This window comes from Coloeus monedula (assembly GCF_965178545.1).
Source record: "Coloeus monedula genome assembly, chromosome: 2".
NCBI classification, from domain to species: Eukaryota; Metazoa; Chordata; class Aves; order Passeriformes; family Corvidae; genus Coloeus; species Coloeus monedula.
In genome coordinates this window covers 115,466,327-115,492,444 of record NC_138782.1, presented here as the reverse complement: position 1 = coordinate 115,492,444, position 26,118 = coordinate 115,466,327, and the positions used below count along the sequence as shown (strand labels likewise).

General features: G+C 41.7%; 2 protein-coding genes across 2 annotated transcripts in view; both read left to right on the top strand.

Moving 5' to 3' along the window:
* Positions 1 to 688: 688 nt before the first annotated feature.
* LOC309570369 (uncharacterized protein) lies at positions 689 to 6,960 on the top strand. Its single transcript, XM_082277128.1, has 3 exons — positions 689 to 805; positions 1,023 to 1,640; positions 2,293 to 6,960. The coding sequence occupies exons 1-3, from the start codon at positions 739 to 741 to the stop codon at positions 4,944 to 4,946; spliced, it is 3,339 nt and encodes a 1,112-aa protein (XP_082133254.1). The 5' UTR covers positions 689 to 738; the 3' UTR covers positions 4,947 to 6,960.
* A 1,552-nt stretch (positions 6,961 to 8,512) lies between these two features.
* CDC5L (cell division cycle 5 like) overlaps positions 8,513 to 26,118 on the top strand; it is a 31,866-nt gene continuing 14,260 nt past the window's right edge. The window contains exons 1-13 of the mRNA XM_082303401.1: positions 8,513 to 8,815; positions 11,753 to 11,856; positions 12,673 to 12,834; positions 13,666 to 13,793; positions 14,628 to 14,727; positions 14,811 to 15,029; positions 16,185 to 16,329; positions 16,453 to 16,641; positions 18,006 to 18,154; positions 19,807 to 19,969; positions 21,028 to 21,192; positions 22,767 to 22,847; positions 23,182 to 23,427. Coding sequence (XP_082159527.1) covers positions 8,771 to 8,815; positions 11,753 to 11,856; positions 12,673 to 12,834; positions 13,666 to 13,793; positions 14,628 to 14,727; positions 14,811 to 15,029; positions 16,185 to 16,329; positions 16,453 to 16,641; positions 18,006 to 18,154; positions 19,807 to 19,969; positions 21,028 to 21,192; positions 22,767 to 22,847; positions 23,182 to 23,427 — 1,896 coding nt within the window. The 5' untranslated portion in view covers positions 8,513 to 8,770. The remainder of the gene's footprint in view (positions 8,816 to 11,752; positions 11,857 to 12,672; positions 12,835 to 13,665; positions 13,794 to 14,627; positions 14,728 to 14,810; positions 15,030 to 16,184; positions 16,330 to 16,452; positions 16,642 to 18,005; positions 18,155 to 19,806; positions 19,970 to 21,027; positions 21,193 to 22,766; positions 22,848 to 23,181; positions 23,428 to 26,118) is intronic.

Below are 26,118 nucleotides of genomic sequence, written 5' to 3'. Positions count from 1 at the left end.
CTGCCTTGGCAGAGGGGTTGGACTGGATGGTCTCCAAAGGTCCCTTCCAGCCTTGACTCACAGAATCACAAAATGTTTTTTGTTGAAAGGGACCTTAAAGACTATCTCATTCCAGTCACCCTGCCCTGGGGAGGGGCACCGTCCAAGTATATAAATGTATGTATGTATATAAAGACCTACATCTCTACACATGTAAATGTGTATGCACGCAGGTTCATGTATTTTCCACTTTCAGCCTAAACAGCCAAGGAGAAGGATGAAACTAATGGTGCTGGTTTGTGTTCCCATAAATTTTGTGACTTCTGCCTGTGATTATTCTGTGATGCTGTCTGTCCCCAGCGAGGGAGGACTTTACTGTTGCCACAATTCCGATCTTAAAGAGTCTGATCGGTATTAGCTGAGATCTCATTTTACAGGAGAAGAATTAACAACCAATCAAAATTGCTTGAACAGGGAATAGGTTCCGCAGAGCATTCGAACAATTCCGCCCAGGACTGGGGACACCCTGGCCCAGCCGGGTGATTAAACAGTTTTTAAACCACTTAAAAGCAGGTTTAAAACCGAGTTTTAACCCACATCGGACGGCCTCACAGCGCGGCGCCCGCCACACACGCTCCTCAGGCCGCGCCCCCCGCCTCTCCCCTAAACCAGGAGGGGCCGGGAGCACCGCCCCGCCCCGCTGCGCAGGCGCGCAGGGCCGCTGGTTCGAGTCCGGAGCGGGGACGGACGGGTCGGGAGATGCCGACGGAGTCGGGAATGCCGCAGCCGGCCGGGGAGGGAATCCCGCAGCCGGCCGCAGACAGCGGTAAGTGCCTGCTGTCCTCGGCGGGGACGCAGCGCGGCTCCCGCGGGAGCGGCGGTGCCCGAGTGACCGCGGGAACGGCGGGAAGCGGGCGAATCTGCGAGGCCGCCGGGATGTGCGCATGCGCACTGGGGATCTGTGGGGGGGTTATGGTGGACGTGGTGCCTTAGGGGTTTTTTTTGGGGGAATTGCGATAATTTGTGTCTGTTTCTGTTCGCAGAGCCGGAGGTGTTTGAGACTGTGCTGCCAATCACTGTCTTTGTGCTGAGCGATGAAGATTTTCTCCAGGATGATGATAAGAACCAGGAAATGTCCATTCCCGAGGTGGAGCAGGAGTTTAAATTAAACAACAGCCTTTGCCTAAAAAATGAAGTGGAACATTCAAACGACAGTAGCAGTGTAGGCAATTGGGATGCAAACAGGACTGTTTCAAATGAAGACAATTGTATCAAATACTCTGAGGATAAATGTTTTGCTGAGAGTGTGTGTAATACATCAAAATTATCTTCAAGTGATGGGTGTGATGCAGGCACGGATAAATACGGTCAAAATTGCATGTTACCTACATCATCTTGCAAAACAGAGCTTCCAGAGATCATCAAATACAGCGATGGAGAATATTGTGGTGGTAATGATGGCTTTCAGAAGATTCCTCCTCTCCTGTCCTTTGCTGGCAGTGACAGAGCTGACACTGTCGAGACAAGCAGATCGTGTACGTTGGTAGTGGTACCCAAACATGAAGAGGAACCTGTCAATGTTGCAGCTGTTCCTTTTGATGGCTCTCCACAGAAACAACCAGAAATCCACAAGGAATTTGAGATAATTGTTAAAATGGAAGGTAATGTATTAATAAGATTAGTGCAAGCGTTTAAGAAATACAGTAAATATCGAGGTTTTGAAATAAGAAATCGTATAGAAATGCTATGAAACCAATTTATTTTAGAGTAAACATTTCAAGTTAGTTTAATAAATGCAGCAGAAGGAAAATATTGCTTGGAGTATGCTCAGTTCTTTCACAGACTCCTGTGAAAGGTAGTGAAACTACAAGAAGTTGGTACTTTTTCATTTTCCTGCAGTGAGCAAAGGGGTGGCCTTTCATCAGGGAAATACCCTCAAAATAACGCAGAAAAAGCATTGTGTTTGTGAGAATGGAGCATTAGCAAAGTTTGGTGTCAGTACTTTGGTAGGAATTCTGGCATAAAGCTGTTCTGTTAAAAACTGGATCCAGTGTTCTGTGAAATTCAGAGCCTTGAGTGAAAATAGACGGTGGGAAGGAAGGAGACTTCTAACTAGGAACAGCATTTAAATGTTGGGGGCAGAGGGTGGCATGAAGAGAGGCATTAGGGGAAAAAAAGTGGAGAGAGGGAAATAATAAGGAAGCAGAAGTAATGAAGAGCAAGCAAGTCATTAGGCAATTTGAGATTATTACTATGAATTAATCATGAATATTTGTGATTGTATGAAATGTGACTTTTTCTATCTGCTTGTAGATCCTGATGCCCCAAAGAATGGAGATAATGAAATTGATAACAGGAAAATAAGCAAATTTGAAGATGAAACTCTGAGTTCTCTTTCGGAACACGGCTTGAAAGAAGAGAAATTTACCTATAATTGTTCTGATCCGTTTCTTAATGGATGTTCTCCTACTTTTAAAGAACTTCTAGAAGATGTAGGGAAACCTGAGATGAATGCTTTCACTTCTGCTGAATCAAATACTACTGGAGAGCATATTTACAAGATGTTAACACCATTCCCTAAGAAAAGATACCAGCAACAAAAAGTTGTTTCTTCTCATGCAAGCCTAAAAGAGTTCCAGAGCCAGCAAGAAGGTTTAACATGGCTGAATGATAGTGTGACCATCACACCTCTTCCTAAAACATCTTCTTCTACAAAGGAGAATGGAAGATGGAGTTTCAAGTGCAGGTTTTGTAGTTCTGTGTATAAATGCAGTGTGCACCTGAAGAAACATATTTATTCAGCTCATAAAGATAAAAGAATACATAAGTGCTGCTTTTGTAAAAGAACTTTTTTCTTTTCTTTCAATCTTAAGAATCACCTTAAATTTCATAAGAAGATTGCTAGGTTGCAAAAGGCAAGAAAAAATAGAATAAATGCAAGAAAAGGGAGGCAGAAAGGATCTGAAGAACAGGAATCTGAGACCAAGAAAAAAGAAAGTAAATACAAGAATTTTTTCATTAAAATTGAAAGGGACTGTACACGTCTGGATGTGCCAGTTAGCTTTACCTGCAGAATTTGTTTCTTTGCTTCTTCAAATCCTAGGAGTTTTATTCATCACATGAAGGGACACAAGGAGAGACCCCCTTACCAGTGTCCTCAGTGTGATTACTCCTGCAGCAGCTTATCCTACCTGTTAAATCACATGTACTGGCATGCTGGCTACAAGCTCTACCAGTGCAGGTTCTGCACCTTTTTTTCATTGTATTTTGCAAGCATGGTGAGGCACAGCCATGTCCACACAGGGGATAAACCATATTCCTGTGAGCTCTGCCAGGCAGCATTCACCAGCACCTCAGGGTTGGAGAGACACAGGAGGATACATGCAGGGACAGAAACGTGCCAAGGACAGCAACCCAACTGCCTGAGTGGGAGAAAGAGAACTGAAAGACTTCTAAAGAACTACACATGTGATGAATGTAACCTGGTGTTCTACACTAAAGGACATCTCAGCTTTCACAAGAAATTTCATGAACAGTTAAAGGCTAATGGTTATACAAGTCAGAGCAATAAGTACTGTAAAAGCAAAATATGCAAAGCTGATGGTGATTCTCAGGGCCACGTTTCTCACTCTCTTTTTGGTAGAGAAAATGATTGTCTGGGTGGGGGAATCCTGGATTCAGAAGTAGAGTTTGAGCAAGGAGGTGATGTGTGGGTCAATAAGAAAATATGCCCTGGAAAGAAATTCCTTGAAAACAGCCATGGAAGCAACAGCCTGGCTGTTACAGGGAATAGATCAGAAGTTCCTCGGACTTCTTACCAAATGGATGCTGCCACTTACAAAGAGGAACCTTTATTCACATCAGAAGCCTCTCAAGGCTTCTCTGCCAGAGATGTGCAAGATGATCATTCATATCATAACTTTGTGGAAAACTTGGATGCATGTCCTTCCAGGTTAAATCCATTCCAAACATACAGGTGCCAGCACTGCAGTTATGTTACTGCTGTTCCTAACAACTTCAGGCTGCACTTAAAGTTACATACAGATGAAAGACCATTTGTGTGTAAAGAGTGCAATGAGGCATTTAAAACTTCAAACCATTTGCAGAAACACAGCCTTCTTCATGTGAAAAATGGACAGGAGTTTGGAAGTTGCCTCTTTGTTGAGAAGTGTTTAGAGAATCTTGAATTGCATCGTGAAATCCACGGAGGCATGTATCCAGAAAGGGATTTTGATTCCTGCAAGGGCTCAAACAGCTCCTTGCTTGGGTCAGAAGTCTGTAAAGTTCAGCGAGGTGTTCAGAGGGGCACAGCAAACGATGTGCAAGCACAAATTCAGCCACCATTCTATCAGTGTGCAGAGTGCAACTACGCTACTAGCATTTTAAGCAACCTGGAACTCCACATCAGAACTCACACAGGTGAGAAGCCCTACAGCTGCACCGTTTGTCAGAAGAAGTTCCGTACTTCCAGTCACCTGAAAAGGCACAGACTCACACATTTGAACATGGGGCATTTCAAGTGCGCAAGCTGTGACTACTCAACCAGCAAATGGCTGTCCTTGAAACGGCACCTGGCTTCACACACCGGGGAGGGAAGGTCCTCTCCTGGCTGCTTCTATGAGCACAAGGAGCTGCCTGTCAAGACATACAGGTGTGAGGAGTGTGGCTATTGCACAGCCCACAACGGGAACCTGAAGCTCCACCTGAGGATCCACACGGGAGAGAAGCCGTTCCAGTGCGGGCAGTGCTCCCTGGCCTTCCGCACCTCCAGCCACCTCAAGCGCCACCTGCTGACTCACCTCAAGCTGCAGTGCGGGAAGTGCAGATACTCCACGGTGGATAAACACGCTTTCCAAAAGCACATAAAAACGCACAAAAAGAAGTATAAGTGTGCAAAGTGTAATGTGGTGCTGCCCACCAAAAAACTGCTGGAGAAGCATAAGCGGCAGCATAAGGTTGGAATGTGAGGTTGAGAATTGGAAGTTGGTGCTTGGTTCTGGAGAGGTTTGCATGTCCTGATGTTCTTCATGACTTTATGTTCCTTTACTGTGCCCAGAACGATGGCTGGTAATGGATGCCACCAGCATTTTGGTCTAGAGAGTAAAACTTGGTTTTACTGCAGGTGTTTTGCTGCAGGTGTTTCTGAGGACATCAGTTCTAGCACAGGCTGTGCTGAAGATCTTGGAGACACTTCTTCATTCTCCTGAGTAACTGCTTCAATAGAGGTCAGTTAGGATTTGGCCAGTGTTCTTCTGTGTTTAAACAGTTATTCTGCACCACTTATTTTCTTGTAAAAATTTAATAAGAAAAAATCTCTTTTCTAACTGAAAGAATGTTTAAAGGGAGGGAAGGAAAGGCATGTTATATTTTATAGTAATAACTTTTCATATAAAAATTACCAGTGTATTTGGAGGCTTAATGCTACCTCCCATCTGCTGAAAGTTGCCTCCTTTACTCCCAGGTGCTTTTGCAATACTTGTAAGAGAAAAAAATAGTATCTCACAAAATTACAGAAACAAAATATGTATGTCATCACTGGGTAATTGTGACATAAAAATGTTTTCCATATGTCTGTATGTATAAGATGCTAAGCAGTTACTTTGTATGCAGTTTTGATAATTTTTTGAGTAGTCTGACGGAAATGGTAATGTCCCAAAACATATATTTTATGATACTGAGAATCTTTAAATCTTGAATTTTATGTGAATGTCCAGTGTTAATCTAGTATGAAATGCCTTACCTTTTCTCAGGTTGGTAGTTACTGTGTTGTTTGTTAAAATAGATGATACACTTTTCAAATAACTTCTGTTAATAACCTGCCGATAATTGTGAATGTTCTTTAGTTACATTGAAAATCTTAGCAGTATCTGAAACTGCTTATTTTGTTTAATAACTTTACTGTTAGTCTAAAATACCATGTGTAAGAACTACTGTACTATGCAGCAGTTGGTGCAGGGTATGGTGAACCCAGATAGATGCTGCTTCCAATTTATATTCAAATCTAGACAAATCTTTTGTTTGTTTTACTGTTTCACAGTGCTAGAACTGTGGTAAGTGGTTTTGATAAGTGTGTTATCCCCTTGTGTGAGGAAAGACAACAGCAGAGGGCTGGTGCAAACTGAGCTACAGCTCACTCCATGGAGCAGCAGAACAAACCTGTGGTTTAATTTAGAGAATGTAAATGTGGAACTCGGTGGTTTTTTTACTGCTCCTGGATGTGTGCCCTTCTGTAGGAATGCAGATAATGTCTTTTAGAGGCTTTCTGGTATCGTCAGAGACAGGTTGGGAAGGGCTGCCCAGGGAGGGAATGGAGTTCCCCTCTTTGGGGATATTTAAAAGCCATCTGCATGTGATCCTGAAGAATGAGCTCTGGGTGGCCCTGCCTGAGCAGGGGCTTGTCTTCCGGAGCTCCTGTGGCCATTCTGCCATTTGGAACACAATTTTCCAAGAATGTATTGAAACTCATGGATGTATTTAAGGCCAGATCACCAAAGATATTCAAGTGATCCAGTTCTTCACAGCTTCAGTAAAGTCACTTCAGTAAATATCTGTGTCTGAACTATGATGGTTAGAGGTGGGTGATTCAGCTCTTGAAGCCACCTGATCCCATTGTGAGAAAGAAGGATGTTAGCCTGTATGAAGAAAGAAAAGCATTTCTGGTAAATATTAATGGTTACTCAACCTTGGAGGAGTTTTTCCCTGCGTTACTGTACAATTCTGGTAATTTTTTTGAAAAGAACAGGTACAAAGAGGAAACAAAAAGAATTGTAAGCCTCTATATCAGATGAGACTAGTAAGGCTAAATATGATAGAGAACAGTTGTTTAAAAATATGGTGTACAATGATGATGAAGGGAGCCTGGTTTAGAGGGAGAAATAAACTGCAGTAAATTTTTGAGTTTGTAAATATAAGTTTCTTCAAGTTGTAAGTAAGAACAAGAAGGTATTTTCAGTTGGAGCTTGATGATTTTGTAAAAATAGTTATTACTGGTCACTGCCTCTAATAAAAAACAGTTTAATGACTCCTGATGTTGCTCTCTGTTTCTTATGCACTGCACTGGACTTTTGGGATTTCCAAGGTATTCTCAGTCTACTAAGTTGGTGAAAATTAAAGGTAGAGGCATATTCAGTTTTAAGTAAGACATGAGCTGTTGTTGGTATTTTTTTCTGGTAGCTAAAAGTGTAATATTTTTTATTTCTGCATACTTTAAACAAAAATCAAAGCCTTTCCTGAATCATAATCATGAACCTGAAGTATCCTATTTAAACCAAAAATGTTTGCATAATTTTCTTCACGAACATATCATGACTTTGGACAAAACAGGGAAATGTAATGAGACAAATTGAGCAAAAGGCTGTCATTTTACCTGCGTGCATCTGCTAAATAAGCGAATAAAAGTTAATCAGGAGGTGACATAAATGAATAGTAGTGAGTCAGACCTGTATGGTGTGGCTGCATCCTCCTGTTTGGGGTACACTGTGGTCTCAGAAATGCTTGTTAGGCCTTGGCCTTGATGAGCTGGGCTGAGCTCATCTTGAGCTTATCAAAAACACTATCTGCTCCCAGGAACTAGTGCTGGCTAAGCAGCCCTGGTTTTTAACAGCCGTGGGAACTTATTTTTCTTACCTGAATAACCACCCAGGTGGAACAACGTTTTGGTTTTGAACTTTCAAAGAAAGTTAGTGACCTGAATTGCAGCCAGGGTGGAATATTGCTATGAACAAAGCCAAGTCACTTGTGACTCTCTGAGCAGTGGTACTTAACACCCCCTAAGCTCTCCAGACTGCAGTGGGCTGAGACCAGCACCATGCCTCTGAGTGGGGCCTCTCTGAGCCACACAACTCCCAGTTGGATATACCTGGGGGACCACAGCCGAATGACAATGACAGTTCCAGGGCTGATCTCCCCACTCCTTGAGACTCAACCCTTCACCTGTTAAGAAGGTGCAAAGGCATCTGACGTGAGTACTTTCCTGTGAAAGTTTCCCAAATTCAGGTATGTACCTGGTACACGCTTCTTTAGTGTGTGCATGAGTGTGAATATGCAAATGCACTATGAATGTTGCCCTCTTGTAAAATCATAAAATAGTTCTGCGTTTGGACCTTAAAGATTATCTTGTTCCACCCCCTGCTGTGGGCAGGGACACCTTCCACTAGCCCAGGTTGCTCCAAGCCCTGTCCAACTTGGCCTTTACAGGGCTGGGGCAGCCACAGCTTCTCTGGGCACCCTGTGCCAGTGCCTCAGCACCCTCACAGCCAAGAACTGATTCTGTACATAAACGCACGGATTTTTTTTCCTGAAATTAACAAAATACCCTCTAAACCTAACCCTGGGGAGATGGGATTTCCTTCCGCTGTCCCTTTCCTCCTTTATTTGCGTCCTTTGGGGAAATTTGAAGGAGTTCAATGAAAGCCCACTTCCTCCGCTCGGTGCCGGCCGGGCCCCTCCGCCGTGCGCTCCTCCGGCCGGTAGGTGGCGCCAGCGCGGAGCGCCGTCTCAGGACGCGCGGGGGGCTGCGCATGCGCGGAGCGGCCGGACCCGCTTCCCTGGAGGAGCCGCGGCCTCGCTTCCCTTAGAAAAGCCGCCGGTCCCGCTTCCCTGGGAAAGCAGCCGGACCCGCTTCCCGCTTTTCTGGCAGAGCAGCCGGACCCGCTTCCCTCGCCCTCGGCACCTGCCGCCGCTGAGGGCGACCGTGCGCGGTCTCGGCCGGCCCCGCTAAGGCGAGCGGCGCTTCCGTCCCCTCTCCACTCTCTCGCTCCAGGGGTTCGACCCCCCTCCCTTTGCCGCCAAGATGCCGCGGATTATGATTAAAGGCGGCGTGTGGCGGAACACTGAGGTAGGACTCGGCGGGGTTTGAGCCCTCGTCCCCCCTTCGGGGGGGGGGGCCCTCACTGGTGCGCAGGCGCGGGAGGGGGGGGGGGGGGGTGTCGTGGTGCGCCTGCGCGGGGGGCTCCGGTTTTGGGGTATCCCGGGGCAGGTTCGGCTCTGCTGGAGCCCCTGTGCCGGGACTTCCAGAGGGGTTGGGGGCTGCGGGAGCGAGTGCAGGGAAGGGCAGCCAGCTGGGGAAGGGTCTGGAGCAGAAGTCTGATGAGGAGCGACTGATGGAGCTGGGGAGGCTCAGCCTGGAGAAGAGGAGGCTCAGGAGGGACCTTCTCTCTCTACAACTCCCTGACAAGAGGGTGCAGCCAGGTGGGGGTCGAGCTCTGCTCCCAAGGAACAAGCGACAGGACAAGAGAACATAGCCTCAAACTGTGCCAGGAGAGGTTTGGGTTGGACATCGGGAAGAATTTTTTCACAGAAAAGGGTGGCTGAGTATTGGAACGGGCTGCCCAGGGAGCTGGTGGAGTCACCATCCCTGGAAGTGTTTAAGGAAAGACTGGACGTGGCGCTGAGTGCCATGGTCTCATTGATGTGGTGATCAGACATAGGTTAAACTCAATGATCTGAGAGGCCTTTTCCAACTGATTCTGTGTTTCCTTGGCTATCAGTTGGGTTGCATTCCCCATTAGCCTGTGCCTTCCTTCTTCCTGCTGCCTCAGTGGGCAAAGGTCATATTTGTGTTGTTTTTCCCTCAGGCTGCAGGTTGGGAAGCTCAGCCATGTGTGTGTCATGTCCTTCTGTCCCAGAGAAACTGTTCCCACTGCCACTGGAGTGGAAGCATGGGCTGTGCTGTGCTAGGAGATGTCTCTCTCACAGGCTGGAGTGTAACTTGTACTTCATAGGCAGGTTTCCTTTCACTCTAGGGGAATGAGGCAGCAGGAATCGCTTGCACTTGAAGATCTTTCCAAATGTCAAAATGGCAAAGGCAGAGTCTTAGAATTTTTAGGATTGGAAAAGACTTAAGATCACTAAGTGTTCAGCCATCAACACAGCACCACCACCATGTTCACCATTTAACCATGTCTTTAAGTGCCATATCCACCCCTTTTTTTAACACTTCCAGGAATGGTGACTCCACTACTGCCCTGATCAACCTGTACCAATGCTTTACAACCCTTTCCATGAAAAAAATTTCCTAATAACTAATCTAAACCTCCACTGGTTCAACTTCAGTCTTTTTTCTCTTGTCCTGTTGTTGGGTGTGGGCTCTTCATCTGTAGCACCAAGAGTCGTGTACACAGAAATTGTTGTTCCAAAAAAGAGCAATCCCCCTCCAATTTTGCTGCCACAAGCTTTCAGAACCACAAGTGGTCATGAAAAAGAAAATATGATAAATCAAAGATGTCAGTTTTATTAGATATATGCAGAAGGATGTACCTGGCACTGTAAAATCCAGACCTCTGTCACTCCATAATGTGAACACCAGGCATGTACACGGTTCCAGGAAGCAGTGAGGAAAAAGTAATAGAAGGTAAAATGTGCTCTGTGTGCTCTTAAGCACTTGTCATATATCAGTGATGTTCCAGGAAACAGCTAGATTTGGGGTCAGCAGAGGATAGGAAAACCCACAGTGTCTTCACCTCATTCTTAGGGTCTTCCATAATTGGTAAATTTTGGTGACTGTTAAAGAGAAAGAGCAGTGCAGTAAATGGAATCAACAGAATATCCTGGATGGGAAGGGGCCCACAGGGGTCATCAAGTCCAACTCCTGGCCTTGCACAGAACACCCCCAAGAATCCCACCCTGTGCGTGAGAACATTGTCCAAATGCTGCTTGAGGTCTGGCCACTGCCCTGGGGAGCCTGTTCCAGTGCCCAAATAGGTTACTGGCCCACCAGTTTTTGAGTACCAGAGGTAAAATAGGTGTTGGGGTTTTTTAATTAAAATTTTGATTATAAATACAGCTTTAAAAACAGAGGAAGTGGAATTAGGTGATATCAGGTCATTCATAAAATGACCAGTTACAGACAAAAAAAGCCTGTTAATGTCACCAGTACAGCTCCTGTGTGCCATAGAGCACCAAGTAAGTTAAAAAACACACTAGAGAGGTTTTATTATTCATTTCAGAACAGTAATTACATTAATTGTTGCCTGTAGCAGCTCAAGCCAGAGCTGATCACGAGCCCACAGTTAAAGCTGCTGTGCTCTGAGCAGTGTCTGTGTGAGACAGTGTCAGACTTGCTGAACACTCACTGGGTACAGGAGAGGGATATCTGTGATTGACAGGGCTGCAAGAATAGCTTAAATGCATTTAAATTACCACTTCCTCTGAATAAACCAGAAATAATGAGCCCATCTATGTGGGAGGAAGGGAGAGAGGGATTGATGGATTGACAGACAGTTGAGAAGACTTCTGGCTTTTGATCGAATCTCAGTGCACGCTTTGTTGTATGTGAACAACCTGGCTCCCAAGCTGAACCCATTGCATTTTTATTCTAATTGCATTAAAATATGAAAAAAAGATAATTTTATGGTATTATTTAAAACAAGGCAGCCAGAGGTATCTGCCAATTCTACTTTTTTTTCCAATTGTGATGTCATTAACCGGCAAACACTTCCCTACCTCTTTATTGCTGTCCTTCACGGGAGACTTAAAGAGCCTTTAAACACTAGTGCATTAGAGAGCATTGAAAGTAGTCATTTGGCAAGTTCTGTTGGATATGTGACGTTTGGAACAATAATCGTGTCTTTTTCATTTAATGTTTATTGACTTCATTGGCCTTTGAAATACAAATCCTCATTCATCTTGAGAATAAAATGGAAAAGAAGTAGCAGTTCTGTGCTGTTTCCTCTGGGTCAGCCTGTGAAATTCACCATGTTCTCCTTTGCTTGAGATCAGACTTTCTGTTTTGCAAGTTTTTGTGATCCATAAGGGTATTTATGTTTTTTTAAAGGATGAAATTCTGAAAGCAGCTGTTATGAAATATGGCAAAAACCAGTGGTCTCGTATTGCCTCATTATTGCATAGGAAATCAGCAAAGCAGTGCAAAGCCAGATGGTAAGTGAGAGGTGCTGTGCCTGGGTATATGAGGTTCATAATTAGTGGAAATTTAGGAAAAAGTGTTACCACAGACTTATTTATGTCCACAAAGTAACAACAGTTTTAACATTGTTTGATTTTATCATGGAAATTTTGAATTCTTACTGCTCGAAAGTGGTTGAACAAAAGTAGCCAGTTTGCCAGTGACTGCAGTGTTAGCAAATGCAGGATCACCTAAAATGATATACATTAGTTTTTCCCTTTATTTAAACATTTTTTAATCTGTGGATATTGCCAAGGAAGTAAAATTGTAAGATAGTAATCTCTCTTACATATAATTTTCTAATTTCATGTAGTGGGAGTTTGGCTTGAGAGTAAATGTTTAGAAATTGTGCTGTGAAATTTAATTTTTTACAAAAAATAGAAGCTTTAAACTGATGCAAATACTGATGCAGTATGAATGTATTTGAGAATCAGACGTAGTTTCTCGAGTACTGAACTGCACATATTTAATAGAATACTTCTTGTAGAGGTAACCGTACTGGCATAGCTGAGGATTAGTAATATAATTGTTAAAGGCTCCAGACCAAACAACTCTACCATTTCTCTATCTTTGATTGTTGCAATTCTTACTTTTCTTTTTCAGGATTAATTCTGTGAGTCTTTACTTTGCCAGAATAGAGATGGGAAAAGGAAGAAGAGGCAGTATCTGTATGAAAAGTGCTGATAAATAATACATTTTAAAGTTCAAATACATATGTCATAAAAATATTCTTGAAGACAGATCAATGAATAACTTGGATCTGTCATCCTTAATTTTTTCAATAATTACAGGTACGAATGGCTGGATCCGAGCATCAAAAAGACAGAGTGGTCTCGGGAGGAGGAGGAGAAACTGTTGCACCTGGCCAAGCTGATGCCAACTCAGTGGAGAACCATTGCCCCCATCATTGGGAGAACTGCTGCACAGTGCTTGGAACACTATGAATTTCTGCTGTAAGTTTCTGCTTGCCTAGAGGAAAATCGAGCCAGGACTACCAGGGAAATCCGTGGAGTTTGTTGTAGCAATGTGTCATTCCCTTCTTCCATGGTGGTAAATTAGGGTGGTTTCAAGTTGACTGAGTCTTTTCGTAAGCAAATCTTTAAAGATTGTTTTCAGGCACTGTGTCTGGCTTGAAGGAAGCTCCTGGAACCTGGAGACGAGCTTGAATAGAGATAGGTGTATCTTTTCTTGCTCCTGGTCATTCTGGCTAAAGGACTGTCAAGATTTATGCTTTTGTTAGGCCGTTCAGGCATTTTTTGACTGGTTGATCAGCAGGAGTGGGAGGGTAAGAGAGAAAAGAGACATAAAACACATGTTGAAGTAGCTGAATGTGCAGATACCATCTCTCTGTGCTACAAAGAGTTTCTTTAGGCCACAAGAAGAAAAGGAATGTGCCATTTTCCCTTGTGAGCTTTCTTAATTCTGGTGCGATTGGTTGAGTAGAAAAATATACTGGAAAACTTGATTTTTTATTTTGTCACACTGCTTGAATTCTTGTTTTTATTGTTAAAGATTACCTGAGGAGATTTCTTTACTACTAGCTGTATCAGTATTGTGTTTTATATAATATTTTATTGTTGTAATGTAATACTGTGTTGGTTTCTTTCTCTTGTTTAAGATTATGGAACTGTACCACGCTTGTGGATTGTATAACAAATTTAATGTATTGTACAGAGTACAAAGTTACTGCTTTATGATCAGTCTTTGGAGACATATAAGGGATGGTTATTACGAATCTGGGGGAAAACAAAGAGCTGGTGGTGACACCTACAATGTGTTTTTAGGGACAAAGCTGCTCAGAGAGACAATGAGGAAGAAACTGCTGATGATCCTCGGAAACTGAAACCTGGAGAAATCGATCCAAATCCAGAAACCAAACCTGCCAGGCCAGATCCCATTGACATGGATGAGGGTGAGTTAGGAGTGTGTTTACCATTTTTGACAGAAATCTGATCTGTTTGGTTTTTCTGTTTACACAGCAACCTTGGTTTTCTTCTTTTTCTCCACTACCCCCTGATCATTAATTTTCATACAGATTTTACCTTATTTCTGTATCTGGCCAGTCAGTTATACTTTTCCAGTTTTCCATTTCTCGGTGTGTTTTTTGCCTCCTTATCTGTTATCTTCATCTGTTACCATGACTGGCTGTTATTTGCTTTGACAACTGCTCTGCTTGTTTGCATTCTTAGTGCTGTATCTTCATCATTTTCCATCAGCTCACACCTCTCAAGACGGATCCATTCTGAAGCACAGAAGGACTGCTGGATTTCTTTTGTTTTTTCCTTGCACAAAGCAACATTATAAACTGAAAAATGAACATTGTTAAAATTCCATGAATGGACCAGTAGTGGTTCTGAACAATCACAGGTTCACAAAAACAGTGCTCTCAGCTCTGGAAGTAAATGCAATTAACAAGTTCTCAAGATAATACTCTGGGATAAAGATGTAAATGAAGTTTTACTTCCATTAATGTGGTCAGTTTGCCTCTTTATGTAAAAGTTTTGATTTGTTGTTGATACTAATTGAATTATTTTCAACATTGGGCTTTTTTCTAAAAGTCTTCATTTCATCTGGCCAATTATTCAGTAAATACATTGGGACAACTTGGAGATTAGTGATGACACAGAATGCCTGTGATTGATTGACTCAGCTTTTAAAGACAGTTTTCTGATGTTATTGTCACTTCTTTCCTTACTCCCATCTTCTAAGTGCAGATTCATAGCTCTGTTTATCTGTACTATTGTAGATGAGCTTGAAATGCTGTCTGAGGCTCGAGCACGTCTGGCGAATACACAGGGAAAGAAGGCCAAGAGGAAAGCCAGGGAGAAGCAGCTGGAAGAAGCTCGGTAAACTTACATTTGGTTTCATATCCTGGGACTGCTTTTCTTTATTCTGCACTTTAAATCATGTGGTGTTGCTCTTTCTTCAGACGTCTTGCTGCTCTCCAGAAGAGACGAGAACTTCGCGCTGCTGGAATTGAGATCCAGAAGAAAAGAAAAAAAAAGAGAGGTGTGGATTACAATGCAGAAATTCCATTTGAAAAGAAGCCTGCCCCTGGTTTTTATGATACATCGGAGGAAAATTACCAGTCCCTGGATGCAGATTTCAGGAGACTACGTCAGCAAGACCTGGATGGAGAATTACGATCGTAAGTGTGTGTTGTAATAAGGAGGGAACAGTGTATTGGAAAAAAAAGCAACCCATATATATGTGTTTTAAGTCTTGCAAGTATGATGTGGGTGGGAAATGTATTTTCAGTGGGACAGATACAAGTGCAAGTGGCCTCTGCCTTTTCAGTTTTCTGTGTTTTTATCTTTCCAAAAGGTCTAGTTCACTTTTTTGTCTATGATAACCTTTTTTCTTTCCTCTACTTCATCTTTTATCTATCAGAATAAAGTTTCTGATGTGTGTTCTTGCTCTTTAAGTCGAAATGTTAATTTTCTTGAGATTTGTTTTCTATTAGTAGTTAATTTGCTTTTGTATTTAGTGTCCTTTTTTTAAGTAATAATCTTAATAAGATTGCTCATAGAAGTAGATTTTACCTGTAGTATTACTTTGATGGAGTTGTTCTTGATGTCTTTAAATGCTTAATTTCTCCCCATCCACCCAAAAAATCCCAGAAAGCACAGTTGAGTAGTTAAATGCCAGTCTTGGGTACATATTTAATTGTACAGTTGCATTTCCCCCACTACTTCTGCCAAAACTGCTTTTAATTACTGAGTGAGTCAGTCCAATGCCATGTACAATTTGGTTTGTAACTTGGGTTCTAACTGATTTTTTTGTATGGCTCTTTGTTCAGAGGGTCGGGCAGGAGCTTCAGACTGAAGCTTACTATTTCACTGACTGCCTCCATTGCTGTTTGAAGGAAATACCATGTTTATTAAAAGAGAAGAGAAGAGAAATTGGTTGCCACTTCCCGTAAAACAAAATGTTCGTCTTCCTTTAGCAGCTTCTGGAAAAAAAGGGACTGACTGTTCACATTCTCTTGTTTTACTAAGGGAAATTCTTGGCCTGACATTTTTTTTCTTGATCCAGTGTTGATTGCAGCTGAAGCAGCCCAAAAGCTGAATCTGTTGGCTAATTCCATAACTTAAAAGCATTACTTACACTGCCGTGTAGTAGGTTCTGCTGCAGGATCTGCAGATCACATCTAATCACCCACAAGGTGCTCCAGTCTTCCCGTAATGTTTTATTTCAGCTTATCTGCCTTTTGCTAAGGGCACAGCCTTCTTGCTCATCTTGTTTGCTTTGCTTCGTAGCTGCTCTATGTGTTCCAAAATAATTCTGTTTTCCATAACAACAGTGAAAGGGAAGGAAGAGAGCGCAAAAAGGACAAGCAACACATGAAACGGAAAAAAGAGTCAGACTTGCCCTCAGCTATTCTGCAGACCAGTGGAGTGTCAGAATTTACCAAGAAAAGGAGTAAACTGGTGCTTCCAGCTCCTCAGGTGAGGTGTTCATTGATAATAAACAATTTATAAGCCCGATACCAAACAGTGCTTTCTGTTCTATCGAGTGTCTCTTGTGGTTGTATTGGATCTTACTGTGCCTTGGTATTTTGTCTTTTACAGATATCTGATACAGAGCTTGAAGAAGTTGTAAAAGTCGGCCAGGCAAGTGAGATTGCACGGCAGACTGCTGAGGAATCTGGAATCACAAACTCAGCTTCCAGCACTCTTCTCTCTGAGTATAATGTAACCAACAACAGCATAGCACTAAGGACTCCCAAAACTCCAGCAGCCCAGGACAGGATCCTGCAGGTAGAGTATAAATGTACAGAATGGGTTTTAAGTTTTGGGGCAGGGGTCAACTGAGTAGAAGGTGTAAATACCAGAGAAACACTCCTTAGATTATGTGCAATACTGGGATTTGAAGCAATGCCAGTGTTCAGGAGACACCAAAGGGCATAGAAGCAGATCTATTTCTATTTGATCAATTGTCACTATGTTTCTAAAAATTCTGATTCTTTTTCCTTTAATCATATATTGTGTGAAGTTTTTAACCAATTCTCCTGGTGTCTTGTATAATTTCCCCTTGGGTGTCTCTCAGTGTTGAAGATGTATGAGTTCATCTCCTTAAAACAGTTTATGTTGTCCATCTTTTAGTTCAATTAACAAGTAGCAATTAACTGCAACAATGCAGGAATATTTTCCTAGCACTTTATTGGCCTAAGACTTAGGTTATTCAAAACCTGCCTTTGCAACTTCTGATTGCCTGGATTTTTCCAAAGACTGGTAACGTTGAGTAGTATTTTATTGAGTATCTGAAAATGGGTAAATTAAATCAGTGCAGCTAGTGTGTAGGACAAAACAAGACCCCAAAAATTCCACTCCAAAACAAAAAAAACCCAACCCTCTGAGTTGACAATGAGCTGTTATTTCAGCAGCTCCATGGTAAGAGAAAAGAGTTCCTGGTTCTGTAGATCATGACCTAAGTCTGTGCAGTGTTTGCAGGAGTGGTCAGGCTCACCTTCAAATGGAGTACTCTGACATTTTAAGTGTCACGATATTAGGCATATAAAGAGTTCTCTAGGTGGATTAGTGATCTTCTGGGAGTAAAATTGCTATTTGCAGTAGTATAATTAGCTCATTTTCAGAGAGACTTAATTCTTCACTGTAATAAGGAAAAACGAAATTAAAAAGGGGGCTATTCATAAAAGCCCCAATTGAGTCATGGACCAAAAATCTGGATAGCAACCATCTCTTTTGGAACATTCTCTTTGAAGTGCAGTTTGGCTAAACTTCATCGAATTTGGGGTTCAGTGTTCAAGTGTGTTCTTCCCCCTTAAAATCAGGATTCTTAGGATTACTTGGATGTTCAGTCACTAACAAATCTTGCAGATTTATGGAGTCTGGCAAACTGAAAGAAGTAGAAACAGTAAGTAACTCACTCATTTTTGCAATGCCAGTTTATAACCTATTTTACTGGAAATGAAGATTGAAATGCCTTTCAGCGGAACAGTAGGGTTTATAAATACCAGTGTATGGGTGTTAAATATAAGAAAATTTGAACACTTTCCACAAACCGATATTCAAATAACTCTTCAGTTGTTATTACTGCCACTGAATTTGTTAAACGTGACTGTGAATGTCTTGGTGAAGCACTGCTTGTTTTTGTTACTCAGGAGGCCCAGAATCTGATGGCTCTCACAAATGTGGATACTCCCCTGAAAGGAGGTCTTAATACTCCCTTGCATGAAAGTGACTTTTCAGGGGTAACACCACAGAAACAGGTTGTTCAGACTCCAAATACTGTGCTTTCCACACCTTTCAGGTAAACAGACTCCTTTTCTGATGGGTGCCTGGGTGGGCATGTATCTGTTTGGAGGTGGGTGGACAGAGCAGATTTTGATGTGTGAAGTATCTCATGATTAGAGTTCAAAACAAATTTTAACTCACTTTTATTTCAAGCCCTTGTTGTACAAATTTCTCTGTGTCTTTAGAAGGCTCAGCCATGTCCTCTTCATCTGTATTCATACAGTGTATGGCTCACTGGAGTTTTGATCCAAAATGTGGCCTTCTGTGGTCTGGAGCAATATAAATTATTCTGGAGTAATGCAGGAATATAAATAGTAAGTTGCAGTGTCATTCTGTATGTGGATCCTGGCCTTCCCAAAGTATTACCTTGGAGTCGAAGATGTGGGAGGTCTCATAGCCAAACCCACACTGAATTTTTGAAAAGCTGGAGTAAATATTTTATAAGCCATATATGTCCAAAATTAAATATTTCTTATATTGCCAATCTAAACAGTACAGAATTGCTGGTTTAACTCCTAGAGTGAACAAATATATATCCCACAAATGCCAAACACCATACAGCTAAAACCTGTTACAATTGGTACGTTTTGTGTGTCAGGTTTTTCCACTTAGCTTCTAATTTTACTTGTGTCATGCTAGTAGGAAAAGTGGAGAATGAAATAAAAAGGACCTTTATGGCAGCTTTTCCAAAGCAGATTTGTTTTGTTTAGAAGCTGTGTGCAAAAGTCCTGCTCTTTTAATTAAAAGAGAAGCTCCAGCAATGCATGTTTTTTTTTTGAAGATCTGTTGGAGTCAGTGTGGTGCAAAATGAATGTAGAATCTGGCCTGGAGTGATCTGGCTGTTGATTTGGGTTGGTTTATATTTTAAACAGTAGAGATACTCTAATTTTGTTGTTTGAGATTTTTTTTGTGGTGTTTTTTTAGCTTCTGAAGGTCAGATTCGTACATGTAAATGCAGTACCTGTGTATCAGTTTGGCTTGCTTGCAGAAATACTCTATCAGTGGGAAAATCCAAATTCTTGAGCAGAGGGAAAAAATAATCAATCTGTGAAGTAGCACCTCATTCATGTAGTAGGTTATTGGGATAGAGAACAATATTCCTTCCCACAGGAGAAGCAACTGGGGCCCACCAAATCTAAGACTTAATCCATTTTGCCAACCACAGGTGCTTAAAGATAATTATTGTAATGTAATTACTTCTTGAATAGTCAGTGAAAGCAAAGAGGCATTTTCAGGATGATTCACTCAGTTGCAAGGTGGGACAGCTGTTGAGCCAGATGATTGCAGAGTGAATGACTTGCCCAGGTGGTGGGGAAATCAGAGCTTACAATTCAGTCCTGATTACTGTATGCCAGAATAATGCGTGGTGACTGGATAAGCTCTTCTCTCAAAAGCAGCAGTGGGAGTTTGTGTTGGTGGAGTTCTGAAGCTTCTGTTAAAATGACGATGTGCTTAGATTTCAGCTTGACAGGGCCTTGGTTACACCTTGACAGGTTTAAACAATTTATTTTTAGGATTTTTGTAGTTGCACTTTACAGTTTCACTGCCTCCCAAGAAAAAATTCTAGATTGAATGTATAGACCTTGTGTGTGTAAATTTTCCCAATATTCAGACTTTTTAAAGTAGAACTCTTTAGTAAAAAACTAATGGCTAACTGCACTTCACTAGAACACCCTCTCAGGGATCAGAGAGCTTAACTCCTCGAGGAGGACTGACACCCAAACCTGCACTTGGCACAACTCCTGGGAGAACTCCACTGCGGGATAAACTGAACATCAACCCAGAAGAAGGAATGGCAGATTACAGTGACCCATCCTATGCAAAACAAATGGTAAGCAGTATTTAAGAAGTGGAAATCAGTGCTCAATTTTCAGGGGTTTTAATTCTCATCTGTTGAAAAGAATTTTATAATAAAAACAGATGTTATTTCTTCCACCTGCCGACAGGTCTGTCCTCATCACACCATAAAATACAGTCTGTCTTTAAAAGAACAGAAATCTTGCCCCTTAGAATGGTTTTCAGTACGCTCAGTAAACACGCTCTAGAACTGTTTGTCAGAGAAGACATAGTTAAGTTTCCATCCTATTTCTAGCTTTGAAGCTGAGCAGGAAATTCATCTTGAGCAAAGATTCATTTTTCTTGCAATCCTACGCAATCCTCAAATCCCTCGTCATCTTGGCTTCCTGATTTACCTACAGGACCTTTTCATCAGTCTGTCGTGTTGACAACACCGAGCTAAAGGAGTGTAATTTTTGCCATTAGGAGCACTTGGGTTTGAGATGTCCAGAAATCTGAGTCCCATCCAGACTCTTTCGTCACCTTTGGCAACAGATGTTTCCATTCTTGGAGATCAGCCAGATGGACCCTGCCAATTAGACATGGTATAAAAGGGCATATACCTAATAGGTAGCACCTTAGGAGCTCCTTTCATGTGGCTGTTCTGCAGCCTCGACTGTGGCTTTGAATATCTCCCACCTGAGCTATTGACAGGGTTTTTTTTTCGCCTAGCTAAGGATATCCACTCCAAGTGTTTGGTCTGTTCTCACAAAAATAACTCCTCAAGTTCAAAATTCCAGAGCTCCTCTTACCTTGAAGGAGAAGGTTTATTTGATGTACTTATACTTTGGTTCTGTCTTAGCCTTTTTATAGTAAAAAGACTTTCTGCTACTAGAAGGGAAACTGGGGCTTCAAATTCCTGGTGGACTCCACTGGTTTGCAGATCTGGTGCTTTCTGGCTTTGCAGCAGACTGAGGTGGCCAGGGGATAATTAGTGTGTTGTTCCTGTCTGTTAATGCAGATGAATGGAGTTTGGTTGTGTTGCACTCAGGGTATTGTGCTACATTGAGTGTATGAATCCAGAAGCATCACATCTCACTGCCCTTCCCACAGGAGAGGGAGTCTCGGGAGCACCTGCGCATGGGGCTCATGGCCCTCCCTGCTCCAAAGAACGACTTTGAGATTGTTCTGCCTGAAAACGCAGAAAAAGAACTTGAAGAACATGAAGTCGATGAAACCTTTGTAGAAGATGCTGCTGATGTAGAAGCCCGCAAGCAGGTCAGTGTGTGAGATGTGTTTAAAATAAAATGCATTCCTTGTATGGTTCTCATCGTTTCACACCTGTTTAATGGAAGTGGTACAGCTTCTTCTACAGGATAACAAAGTAAAATGTTTTCTTTGCTGCTCTCAGAGTATACACACAGAGGCCAAATCAGTTGTCTCTCTAAATCATTTTCTTAATTTGTTGATGTTACATATCACATAATTTTCTGCCATGAAGTCCTTAAGAGTGTCTGTGTCCTACCTCCTGCGTTTGTCCCTCAGAAGATAAAAATATAATTCAAAGCTTTTTTCTACAGTGGCACATGCGTGATTTTAATCACGTGAGAATTGTGCTTTTTTTCAGTTTCAGGTTATTCTGTCAAGGTTAAAAGTTGCTGTTTGTGAAAGGTTAGACAGGTATATACAAATTCAGGCAGGTAGCACACAGATAAAAATCTGCCCTGTGGGGAACTGGTACCCTTGGCTGGTACCAGAGGATTACCCAGACAGCCAAGTTGTGAGTGGGGTCCCTGTTGTTTTGTTTTGGTTTAGAGTCAAGGAAGGCTGGATAAAGTACAAGCCTAAATTCTGCCAGTTAAATGGCTGTACTGGCCAGTAACCAGAGACACTTTAAGTCTTTTTAATAACAGTCCCTTTTCTATTTATTGCTTATCCTAAGTCTTGTGTTGCAAATCTCATTTTGTTATATACCTTACATAAATATAAATGTTTTTTATAAAAATAAATGGGATTTTTGAGTCCAGAGAAGTTTTTTGCCAATAGCTATGCTTTGACAAGTGAACAAAATATTTTAAAAAATCCAGTGCTTTGCTATCTTTAAATGGGAAAAGCATTTCCCAGAATTTGATTCCTAGTGTGTTCCATTTGGGGAGGCACATGTTCTGTACATGTATGTCTTGTGCATACTTACCCTAATAAAAAGTCTGAACAAATACAAGTAATATATGTGTTTAGAATAGAGGAAAGAACTTGAGTTGTACCATCATACAAGAAAAGAGCATCTTGCCTCCAAGTGAAGATGTGACATGCTGGGATTAGAGCATGGAAGACGTTGGTCAGTGTTCCTGAAGTTCCTGACAATACTGGCTTTTCATGTTATTTATTGTTTAAAAGTGTATTGTAAAGAGGACTCTCATGTTTTTACACTTTCACAAGTATTGTTTTAGTAATATATGTACTTTAAGTCATTGAAGATGACAAATAGAATCTTGGCTGCTAATTTAAGAGTCTTCCTGGTGGATTTGATGTCTGAAGAGTTAGAGCAGTTTTCACATGTGGAGAAATGTGTAAAGAATGAAAGCTGGAGTTGAGACTGAAGGAGAATTTGATGCTTGGAAATGACTTTCAAAGTTGTCTCTTCTCTTAGTCTGCTGTGCTCTTCCCATGCACTTTAGAGGCAGTAAATTATGTTGTCATCACATTACTTAGCTCTGGCTTAGTAACATGAAGTCTTTACACTGGGAGGAATCTTTACTGCAATAATCAGTTAGTTTTTATATCATATACATTCCTAGGCAGCATCTAATTGTGTTACAGTGGCTGGAGTAACACTTGCCTTGTTTGTTTAGGCTCTCCGAGAAGCGGAGCGTGCCAAAGAACTGAAGAGAATGCACAAAGCTGTGCAGAAGAATCTACCACGGCCCTCAGAAGTAAGCAGAAATGAAATTCATTGTTAAAGAACAAAAATTAAAAATAAAGGCTTTAACCATTATAGGAGGAAATAGAGTCTAAGGAGATCATGAGAGAGTGAAATCTTTGTTTGACTATGCTGATTTTCAGGAAACTTCCCCAGCAAAGTTGTCATGAGGTATTTCATCTGCACAATTGCTGAGATTGCTGCATGTGTCACACCACAAGGGATTTTGGCACCTGTTCTGAGGGGTTTAGCTGATACATAAAATTCATACTTTAGAGGAGATTGATTAATTTAATACTGTCTTTGGTGTATATGATATTTACAAACGTCTTTTTATTCCTGGGCAGGTTAATGAAACAATACTGAGACCCTTAAATGTGGAACCACCTCTAACAGACTTGCAGAAAAGTGAAGAACTCATAAAGAAAGAGATGATCACAATGCTTCATTTTGATCTTTTACACCATCCGTTTGGAGAACAGTTTACTGGTAAGAAAGGGAAAGGCCCAGGATTTGGAAGCAACAATGCAGAGCATATGGCTTACTTGGAACAAAATCCTTATGAGAAGTTCTCCAAAGAGGATCTCAAGAAGGTGAGAATTGTGTGGCCTAAGAAGACCTAAAGTCTCCTTAAACCATGGTTCTGTAATCTCGGGGAAAGAAGGTGGGTCCAAGCCTGCACAGAATTCAGTTGGGAGGTCTCCAGAGGGTTGTATGAAGATCTGTAATCATAGAGTTGTTGAGGTTGAAAAAAGACCTCTAAGATAATCAGGTTTGATCATTAACTCAGCACTGCCAAGCATTAAGGATAAGTTAATAAGTAAGGATGATTTACATTCACATTCTTCTTTCTATGAGCTGATGTTAATCTGGGCACTCAGCAGAATGATGAGGATTCTGTATTTCCCCATAGATACTGTCATTTACATACAAATTTGAATGTGTTGTGGTTGCTTATAGTTTTAAATAAGGGTAAGAGCAATAATACCCCAACAGTTACCAAATTCTACTTCACTATTTCTGTAAACTGGTGCTAAATCATTGAGGCATTAACCAGGTGTGATACTCACCTGAATTTCCTTAGTCCAGAATTATGAAGCATTTTCTTCAAAGCAGTGCAGACTAAATAGGACAGTGGTAGTCAGCTTATAACATGGAGCAGCAAATCAAGTTGTTTAATTATGCTTGACAAGCTTGATCCAGGTGATCTGTGCTGGTGCAGAGCCTGCTGGGCTGTGGCAGCTGATCTTACAGCCATACTTGGTCCAGAAGTGCTGAACAGGCAGATCGGGTCGTGGCTGGCTGCAGTGAGTGGGCGGCCTGGGCACCGTGTCCTGTTTTGCATTGTAATCCCAAGTTAAGCAGCAGCCCTGGACCAGGGTTCCAGTTCAGGGTGTTCATTTATTTAAGCAGCTACAGATGTTGCCTTTTGCTGCCAAATGACAGGCAATTCTGTGGTTTAGCTTTTTCAAAGAGCTTCACCTGTGAAGCTGTGCCAGTAACCTTTGACCAAATGCCTACAGAAATAAAAATGAGTGAAGAGGACAAAATCACATGCCACCAGGTTGTCTGTCTCTCTAGACTTGTCCTCTGACAATACCTGTTGTATCTCTACACCTAAATCCCATATTCCTTTAAGGTGACTCTAAAGATATACAAGCAGATTTAAAATCCATGTCCTTGACCGTATCTGACCAGTGAATAGAGAGCCTAAAAGGAGAAACACTGAACAGTATGTACTTTCAATTTGTTGTTAAATGAAAAATTATACTTAAAGGTTTCTTACCAGGAGAAGTTAAAGATGGAAAATAGAGTTAGATCCTGAATTTCACTGTCCTGCCAGTGTCAGATTGTTCCCTTAGGAATGTTCTCTGAGTGCTTTCTCTGGTTGTTTTGAAGTGCAGCGAGACTCAGGTTTGCTATCACTTCCCTTAGAGACTATTACATGGTCCAGTAGGTTTTGTCTGGAAACTTTCTTCAGAATCCCTGGAAGTTTTGTCTCCTAACTGATAGGCAGAAGTTTTTTTTGCATCCCTGCTCCTGCTTGCTCACTAACATTCAGCACAGTATTCCCTCTTTGTCTAAAATCCAGTTCAAACCAGGAAATTTTCCTGTATCTGTGATCTCATCTGGGGCTTGTTTATTTTGCTTTACTTCATTTGTTTTTAGAACATCTTCTCCTAAAACCATTTCATAAAATACTCCTTTCTTTTCCTGATGTGTAGTTCTCTTTTGGGAAGGATTAGCAGTGACAGCAGTGGTGCTGGGCATGGTGTGCTGAGCTCCTGGAGCTGGGGAACACTTCTGGTGCCACAACTAAATAGCCTCAAGTAGTTCTTCACAGTGTACTAATCTCAGCTAATTGAAATGTATAAGATTTAGCTTTGTCACGTGTGGTTGGGTTACTCCTGTTTTATCTGTCTTGACCATCAAGGACAGGTAATTAATTTTCATTTCCCCAGTATCTGTGGAATCATCTAATCTGGTGATACCTGAATTTCTACCTGGTCAGTGTGCAGTTACAAAACACAACATCTGCTCACAGTAAGATACCTACTGCTCATAGGGAAGTTTGTGCTGCACCTGTAGCTCCTGTTGAAAGAGAGGACATGGACATGCTCTTATAACCAATGAAGTCCAGATTGGCAAAGACATTTTACTTCTTTAGTTATTAATAAAATTGGAAGGACCCAGGTGCCTGTAATTTTGCAAGTCACGCTCTTTGTCAGAAATGTTAAGAGTTGTGAGAACAACAAGAATCTTTCCAGTTCTTTGTAAACTTTGTAAACTAAACTGGAAGCAGCAGAGTGCTCATATCTCACCAGTTCTTCAGCCACAGAACGTGTTACTTACAGTCAGAGTTGTATTTCCTACAGCGGAGCTTATGCAGCTCACCCGGGAATGTTTAGACTTGACTTTCCAGGTTGTGTTGAGAAGGGCAAGCAAAAGGAAAAGTGGTTTTTGTTTCATAGAACAGCTGCTTCTGTCTGTACAGCTCTCCCTCCCCTCAAGGTCCCTGCTTTTATCTCTGTTGTTCTGCCGCAAGAAGTATCTCGCTGTGCCACAGCTTTCATTAGCCATGCCAGAGTGATGTCAGGTTTGGCCAAATTATATAAAATGGGGGATAGTTGTGCTGTGAAGAGCCTTCTAGCCTGGGTTTCATTTATAATCCACAGCATCTGTGTTCGATTTCATAGTTAGCTTGACCTGATGGTAAGCTTTGAGTTTGAAAAGCTGCCCCCATGAATTGCACACTGAAGGTTTGAAAAGAAGAGGAATTTCCT